The 9,227-nt window shown below is 39.2% G+C and overlaps 1 protein-coding gene across 1 annotated transcript; it reads right to left on the bottom strand.

Moving 5' to 3' along the window:
- Positions 1 to 598: 598 nt before the first annotated feature.
- Positions 599 to 2,008, bottom strand: LOC104213012 (uncharacterized). Its single transcript, XM_009762391.2, has 4 exons — positions 1,743 to 2,008; positions 1,376 to 1,640; positions 887 to 1,217; positions 599 to 786 (listed from the first exon to the last, which is right to left on the bottom strand). Exons 1-4 carry the CDS (start codon positions 1,977 to 1,979, stop codon positions 768 to 770), a joined length of 852 nt encoding a protein of 283 aa, XP_009760693.1. The 5' UTR covers positions 1,980 to 2,008; the 3' UTR covers positions 599 to 767.
- Between the last annotated feature and the right edge of the window lie 7,219 nt (positions 2,009 to 9,227).

The following is a 9,227-nucleotide window of genomic DNA, read 5'->3' as shown; positions in this document are numbered from 1 at the left end:
ATTGTCTTATTTATTATTTGGTGGCTGTCATAATTTTTGGTATAGTAGTTGTGACTTATTCACACTATATACATTTGGCTTCCGCAACAGTATCAACCTCCTTACACACGGTAGCATCATGTAATGCACCTCTCATGGAATCATACACATAAATGCACCTCTCATGGAATGATAATATCCCCAAGACCCAGTGCCAAGCAGCTGAAGCATTAATTGGGAAGAGTACATAGTCGACAGTATGCCATGCTTTGTTGCATAGCATGTAATAACCTTGTATGTAATCAGCAATTCTATGCTTACCGCTGATCACAGACATCTTTTCTGTCGTCTCAATAAACTTTGAATAAATACCTTTTATCTTATCACCAAACAAACAATCAGTTGTTGTGAAGTTTACATGACTATCACGTCCATATTTCCCCTTCTTTCGCAAATAGTAAAATATGACAATGTGCTGTAATTAAAAAAGATCAAACTTTAACAATAATAATGTTGTTATATAAATGGAAACTGATTATAATATGGTGTGATATAAAGTATATGACATATATAATATAATAAATATTTTAAGTAATATTTATGCATAAAGTATAATTTACTGAACTACAACAAAAGCATTCTAAACTCTAAAAGGTGTGAGATACAATATTGAACTGACATACCGCATTAGAAAGGGCTTCACCACTGTATTCTAGTGCAAAAAACCATGACTTTTCCTTGATTTGTGAGACTCCAAAATCAAATATCGCGACTAACTTGTTGAACTTCTACGAATATGGCGTTCCCCTAAATATATATATATATATATATATATAAACTAATATATATAGTATATTATACATTTAATGTATAAAACAGAATAACTTAATCAATACTAATATCTTACCTTTTTCCCTTCAGACCAATATCAACCCATTTGGCAAACTCATGAAGCATTTCAAAACTAGCTTCTTCTGTAATACTTGCTTCAAAAGGAAGCTTTACATTTGCAGCAAAATTGTTCTGCTTATCTTCAACTGGGTTGCCACCTGAACTAAAATCATTTACATATGGGGACTTAAACACAGCTGCCGGACGTCTCTTTCTTGGCACATTTACAGGTGTGATATTATTTGGCACATCACGCGTAAATGGCTTAATAATCTGTGATTTTGTTACTCCCACCATCTGAGTCTCCAATATTTCACCCCACTGTCCGTACAATACCATTTCTCCAGCTGCCACACCATAGTAAAACCAATCAAATTAATAATATGTTCAGGAAAATATTCAAAAAATTCACCTGAGTAAATCCATAACTAGCTGTATATCTTATAAATATTCAATATAAAAAATTAATATAATATTAATATATATCTAATATTTATAAAAATACCAGAAAGCATGTCCATATTGTTGCGTTCTATATTTTCATCAGCATCATTGACGTTACGATATTCTTGTTTGTCATTGTCCACATTTATATCATGATCATGAACATCGATTTTGTCTTGTTGATTGTCCTGGAGATGCTGAAAATATATTGAATTGGTATCACCATCCTTACTGACTTGTCCAATCAAGTCACCATAATTGTTGGTCTCTTTTTCATTGTTCTTGTTTTTAATTTCAAGAGCTTTAAAAAGCTCGGCAAATTTGTCCTGTATTAAATATAAAGCGCAGTTAGACAGAATGATGATTGGTCTAATGAAATATACTAATGTAATGAAATTAAAAGTGACAATCTGTAACATGCACCATACCTTTCCAATTTCTTTATTCAGCATAGCTTGACCATCAAAAAGCTTTTTAAAATTCGCATCAATTGATTGAGCATCGCCACTGTCTCTGATCTGTTTGCCAAATATATGACGCGGAGGAGAGGAAAAATCAACATAAGTGTTGAATCTTTTAATATAAGTTTCATCAAATACCTCCCTTTCCATCAGCAACTCTTTCTCCTTCACATTCGGCTCCCCCCCTCCAATTAGTCTGCTCATTCGTATTCTCTTTCTTATTACATTTTTCTTTCACATCTTCAATCACATTCTCATTCCCGGTTGCATATGTTGCGGAAGCCAAATGTATATAGTGTGAATGAGTCACAGTTACTATACCAAAAATTATGACAGCCACCAAATAATAAATAAGACAATAAGACAACAATAAAAGAACACCAGAATTTACGAGGTTCGGCCAATATTGCCTACTTCCTCGGACACAACCAATATTTTATTCCACTCCAAAAATACAAGTGAAATAATACTAAAGAGAGAAGACACAAATGTCTTAAGAAGATAAGAAGGCAAATGAGAGGTGTGTTTAAATCCTAAACATTAGGCCTCCTTTTATAAGGGAAAAATCCCAACAATTTTTCTCCCCAACCGATGTGGGAGTTTGACAACTTCAACAAATCTCCACCTTGACAAAATTCCACATCTTCAATATTCTCTTAATAACAAATTTTGGTTGTGTCTTCATCTTCAATTTTCAGTGTTCAACAATGTTGATCAAATCCAAACAATGTTGAAACTTGACCGCAGTCACCACTTTTGCCAGCATATCAGCAGGATTCTCCGTAGTATGAATTTTCTTCACCGTGACTCCACCTTCTTCTATGATTTCTCGTACGAAATGATACCGAACATCAATGTGCTTCGTCCTTGCATGATAAACTTGGTTCTTCGCTAATTGAATAGCACTTTGACTATCACAAAAAATTGTGATACCTTTTTGTTCAACACCAAGCTCCTTTACCAATCCTTGAAGCCAGATTGCTCCCTTCACAGCCTCTGTAAGAGCCATATACTCTGTCTCTGTTGTAGACAAAGCAACTGTTGACTGCAAAGTAGACTTCCAACTAACTGGTGCCTTTGCAAAAGTAAACACATAACCAGTAGTTGAGAGCTAGCTTTAACCCTGCAATTACGGCCTCATACTCGGCCTCATTATTAGTCATATCAGGGCACCGTATGGATTGGCGAATAACTTCCCCTATTGGGACCTTGAGTACGAGTCCCAGTCCAGACCCCGACGCATTGGATGCGCCGTCGGTGTAAAGGACCCAAAGGTCGGGTTGTCTAGATGGAGCACGAGAAGCTTCCTGCTCGACCTCGGGCATTATTTTGGCACTGAAATCACTGACGAAGTCAGCGAGTACCTGCAATTTTATCGCCGTTCGCGGCTGATGAGTAATATCATGCTCGCTTAGTTTATGGCCCACTTGGCCAATCTTCCCGACAATTCGGGTTTATGTAAGATGCTCCATAGGGGAAAGTCGTCACCACCGATATGGGGTGACACTGAAAATAGGGTCTAAGCTTTCGTGAAGCTATAATCAATGCTAAGGCTAATTTTTCAAGGTGGGGGTACCTCGTTTTGGTGTCGACAAGGTTTTGCTAATATAATAAATTGGGGATTGCGTACCTTTATTCTTGCGGACCAGCACCACACTTACCGCGACTTCTGAGATGGCCAAATATACTAGGAAGCGCTCACCGAACTCTACTTTGGCAAGTAGTAGGGGCGAGGACAGGTATGCTTTTAGTTCTTTTAAGGCATTGATGCATTCTGAGTTCCAGTGGAGCCCGTTATCTTTTCCAGCACGTTAAAGAATTTGTGGCATCTGTCGGATGACCGCAAAATGAATCTTGACAGAGCGGCTATGCAGCCAGTCAATTTCTGCACCTGTTTCTTGCTGGTCAACACCTTAGGTATCCCTTCAATGGCTTTGATTTGATCAGGATTGACCTCGAGGCCTCTTTGTGATACCAAGAAATCAAGAAATTTGCCCGAGGTTATGCCAAAGGCGCATTTTTCGGGGTTTGGTTTCATGCCGTACCGCTTCAGTATACCGAAGGATTCCTTCAGGTGATCAACGTGGTCTTCTTTTCTTTTTTATTTAACCAACATGTCATCGATGTAGACTTCCATTTTTTTGCCGAGTTGATCTTTGAACATCTTGGTGACCAACCTTTGGTACATTGCCCCCGCATTCTTCAACCCAAACGATATGAATCTATAGTAGTACATTCCCTGATGAGTGATGAAGGAATTCCTCCATGAGGATTTAGTTGTAACCTGAATAGGCATCTAAGAAGCTTAGCAACTTGTGTCCTACTGTTGCGTCGTTGAGCTGGTCGATGTGCGGCAATGAGAAAGAGTCTTTTGGGCACCCCCTGTTTAGGTCTGTGAAATCTACGCACATCCGCCATTTTCCGTTTTTCTTTTTTACCATGACCACGTTAGCGACCCATTAGGGGTATTTTGATTCTCGGATGGAACCATTGGTGAGCAGCTTCTCTACTTTGCCACTTACGGCCTCGTTGATTGCAGCATTGAATTTCCTTCTTATTTGCCGTACTGGCGGATAAAGTGGGTCGACGTTCAACTTATGTGTGGACACGTCTTTCGGGATACCCCATATATCTGCATGGGAGAAAGTAAACAGATCAGTGTTGTCAATTAAAAACTTGTGAAATTTACCTGGTTCTAGGAGTTTATGCCCGATGTAAGCCTTTTTACTGTTGTCGCTGTTGTTCAATTGGATGGGATCGAGATCTTCTACTGTTGATTCGGTTGCTTCCATGACATCGGGGTCCCTGATGACGTCTGTTTGTATATCGAGTCCGGTTCCCACTGTGGTAATTTCTATGCCTCTGCGTCCGCTCCCTTCATCTGTTAGGTGTACGTGCAATCCTAGGCGATGCAATATCATTCTTGGCGGTGCGTTGTTTGACCTGGATACTAAATATTCCCCATGGAGTAGGGAACTTGATTACTTGGTAGAGGCTCGACGGGATGGCCCTCATGTCGTGTATCCATGGCCGCCCTATGATTGCGTTGTAAGCTGTCTCTTAGATCATGAGATGGAATGTTGTTTCCAAGGTGACGCCCCCAGCCAGAACGGGTTGCATTATATCCCTGAAGGTTTGCTCAACATCGGTATCCAACTTATCGAAAATGATACTGTCTCCAAAATCGTCGTACCGTTCGTGGGTGATCGACCGTTTCAATTTATGCATAGTGGTGAACTTCACATGGTTGATCGTTGCTTCGTCGCCTCCACCAATGATCATTTGGATAATGCGATGGGATAGGGTAATTTTGGAGGTCCCTGGTGTGGTTCGCGTCTGCAGGCAAAGTTGGCTCGTCCGCAATCGCTCATCAGTTTCTTCAGGTGCCCTTGGTTTAACATTCTCACTACCTCTTGTCGCAGTCCTATGCAAATATGCAATCCTTGGTTTTGTGACCTCGTTCCTGGTAAAATTCACAAAGGACGTTTGACTTCCGAGTATTTGGGTCGGACTTCATCTTTTGTGGCTATTTCACCTTGGTGTCGAGCTTCTCTAGTGAGTACACTATTTATGAAGGGGAAATACAAAAGTTGTAAGCGGATAAGAGTGGGGGCATACCTCTTTCATTTTGCTGAATCCATGTGTGTGGCCTGGGCGGCCCTTCCGTATGTTGAGGAGGTGGTGGTATGGCTGTTCTGATGTAGGGCTGATGTCTTTCTCGATTGAGATCGGGGCCTGAATGATCCCTTCGACCGTTGTTACGACAATCCTTTCTCAATTCTGATTGAACCAATGCCAGCAGTTGGATTGGACCGTTAAGGTCATCCTCGTCGGCTCTTACCTCGCCCCAATAGGCATTGTGGATTTCTTCCCAGGTGGTGGGAGAGTATTTCATGAGCCTGCTTAATAGTATTGTTGCTCTCGACCCGTTCCTGCTCAACCCGTTCTGGAAGGCCGCTACCACCATCCCTTCTGATACATTTGGTAGGCTTATTCTCACCCTATTAAACCGGGCGAGGAAGTCCCTGAGTCCCTCGCCAGGCGATTACTTAACGGCGAATATGACATTCACCCTGGCTTCCGCCTTCTTAGCCCCTACACGGGCGGTGACAAACTTGTCGGCCATTTCCTCGAACGTTGCTATTGACTACGCTGATAGTTGTGAATACCAGGTTAGGGCTCCCCATGTCAGGGTTTTGCTGAACTTTTTTAGTAGCACCGATGGTACTTTCTCCTTCGTGAGATCGTTGCCCGTCACTGCTGTAGCGTAGTGGACGATATGATCTTCTAGATCTGTCGTACCATCGTATATCTTTATGATGGCATTTTGAAGGTTTAGGGAATGGCGTATGGAGCCGCTTCTTCGTTGTACGATTGTTCGATGAATCGACCAACGTCTCATTTTGGTAGTAACTTTGGGGCACCTGGTATCTTGTCGACCCTTTCTTGGTGTTCTTTCATCTGGTTGCAGAGCGCCTTATTTTCGTTTTCCATGTCTTCCATTTTCTTTAGGACGATTGCGAGCGCATTGTTACTTGCATCCTCAGTGGGGTAAGTTTTACCTATTTGAGGAAGGGGTTGCTCTCCAGTAGTTGTTACGATATCTGCTTGCGCGGTGTTGCCGTTCTCCCTTTGGGCAGGTCTGTCGAGTATATTGTTTAGAGTGCTTGTCAGCCACTCTTTTAGTAGTTTCTTCACTACTGGTGGTGCTTCTTCAGCTGTGGATGTGGAGGTTCTCCTTTCACGTGAAACCGTCATGCTTTCGTGTGGGGAAGGTGAAATACTTTGCTTGGGAGTATCGTTTGGTGTCACATTCTCGTCGTCTCCCTGCCATCTTCGTTGATGTTGTTCAGAATGTGTTAGTGACGCTTGCTATCGCCTTCAGTCTCGCATCTCCTTTTCCTGCCATCGTTAGTTTTTGCAAAACGTGGAAGAAATGGTTTTTTAGATCTAGAAAGAACTATAGTTTCAAATAAAAATTTTCTACAGACGGCGCCAAATTGTTTGAGGAGATAAATGCTAAACTAATTAGTAATAAATTAATGGGGTGAATCTCAGTTGAGCTTAATAAATTGCAGACCAAATAGAACAAAATTCTTGTATAGCGAGAAGAGTTTAGGAGCATTAATGAGTGAACTTAATGTGTTATGATTGACAAAATATGTAATATCATAAATATGCAATAAATGTAAGAAATGACAAGGGTTGTAGAGTGAAGGAACTGTCACCCAATGATTGTGTGATTGAGTGCTTCCTGTCTCTCACGACGTAAAAAGATAAGCACTTGAAATAAATGTGGAATCTTGAGATTTATGGATGAAGGTTAAACAACATGTGCTTGAATAAAGTGAATAAGGCAACTCTTTCGTATATTCTTTTTTTCACTTTACAATGTGTTTCAGTTCTTAAAAAGGTAGATCCCCTCATTGTTTACTATCTTCTCCTATTTATAAGGGATATTCCCCAAAAAGCCCTAAAAAGTACAACATAAAAAATATCTAAAGAAATATTCTTCCTGTCTCTTTCTAAGTTTAAGTTACCGTTATTATCTTATCTCAGCTGCCCGCTTCTAGTCGTCGGCCTTTATCACGACGATCGTCAGTCACTGTCTCGTTGTCGACCCCATCCTATGTCTTGCTTATTCGTTACCGTGATTACCAAATTTAGACCTATACAGATAATCCCTAAATGAAACAACCAAAATAACAAGTTTCTCCTTCTTTCGAAATCTTTAATAAGGTCTAAGGTATAGATTCTCGTACTGACACATGCATGTATTAGACTCTATTCCATGCCATGTTCAGTGAATTCACAAGTATAACTCAATTACATAGATGAAGTTTCATATCAAATTTAATGGCTACGTACGAGTAAATCTGTTGCCTAACATGTTCAATTCTTTGAATAATAAAAGAGATGTTACTCAACAGTGTGCAATGGACTAATGTTGCGTGACATTCACTTTACATGCACAACTTAATTAATTTGAAGGACAGAAGCAATAGAGGCGGATTCGGATTTATTGCAATTTGAAGGACAGAAGCAATAGAGAAGGACACAACTTAATTATGAGTTCAAATCTACTATTTATTGTAATTTTAGTAGATTTACACATAAATTTATACTAAACATTAAAAGTTATGAGTTCAGTTGAACCATCACATACACGCTACATACAGTGGCGGATACAGAATTTTGAGTTCATGGGTGCTTAACTTTTTTTGACGTAAAATTACTACTAATACATCGTATAAGTATGCAACTATTTAAATATGGAGATAAAAAAATTAATGAGAAAACTATAGTACCTATATGAACGACGCCCTAAATATGTGATGAGTAATACAATTTACGGTTCTGGAGGAATCCTTAGTTTTTAAAAGCTCATATTCTTTTCTTTCTTTGCTATGATGAATTAGATAAAGTAACAAAAGAAAGTTAAAAAAAAAAGGTAAAAGAAAGTTAGAACCAAAAGAATAAAAGTAGTAGTATTTGATAAACAAAAGTCGCCAGAGAAAACTTAAAGAGCAAAATAGAGACCTGATAATTGGAGCAAAAGAAAGTTAGTGCTTGATGAATGGAGGAAAAAGTCTAGCTAGGAGCGTGAAATTCGATCTCTCGACCATAGGCTTTTAGAGCCCTTCAACACCCATCATAACCAAAGCACCCACCAAGTCTTTTGTTATCTGGGTGCTTGCTATTTTATTATATTCCTTTTATTAAATTCTCTATATAATTATACGTATTCGGGGTCGAGGTTAATGGGTGCTCCAGCACCCAATTTTTATATGTAGATCCGCCCCTGGCTACATACGCCTCTAGACAGAAGGAGATAGAATATTTAATGTAGTAACTAGGGTACAGCTAGCAAGAGAGTTGGTTTGCAAGTCTTAAAAGTATACGACGTACCAGTATTTCTAAATTCTTTCTCCTATAAAGACCTACTTTTTCTGTAGCATCTTTTTCAATGTCTTTGATAGGCAATGTTAGAAAAAGACGCATAAATAATAAATATGGAATCCATAAAAAATCTAGCACTACTTCGCTATGACTACGCCAACCGTACACTACAAAAAACGGGAGTAATTGCGGCGGTTAAATTTGCGTATAGTGGCGGTTAAAAACCATCGTAATTGTCATTAATGGCGGCTTAATCACCCGCCATAATCGCTTCCGCCAAAAGGTTTAATATAGCGGTTTCTTTAGAACCGCCGCAATATACAGATAAAACCGCCGCAATATGCATAGTTAAGATTGACTACTGATTGTGGCGCTTAGGAACTGCCATAATTGAAGTCTTTCAAATTATAACAGTTTATACTGCCATAATTGTAATATATTTATTGTTAATTTTTGAATTCTACATTTAGATGCTTTTTACTGCACAAAATCCATCATAATATGTAATCAAGCACCCATCATAGTAATTAACATAAATTATAGAGAATTAGA

Source organism: Nicotiana sylvestris, chromosome 8 (assembly GCF_000393655.2).
Source record: "Nicotiana sylvestris chromosome 8, ASM39365v2, whole genome shotgun sequence".
Taxonomy (NCBI): domain Eukaryota; kingdom Viridiplantae; phylum Streptophyta; class Magnoliopsida; order Solanales; family Solanaceae; genus Nicotiana; species Nicotiana sylvestris.
The sequence above is the reverse complement of the archived record's forward strand: the minus strand, read 5'-3'. Positions and strand labels throughout refer to the sequence as shown.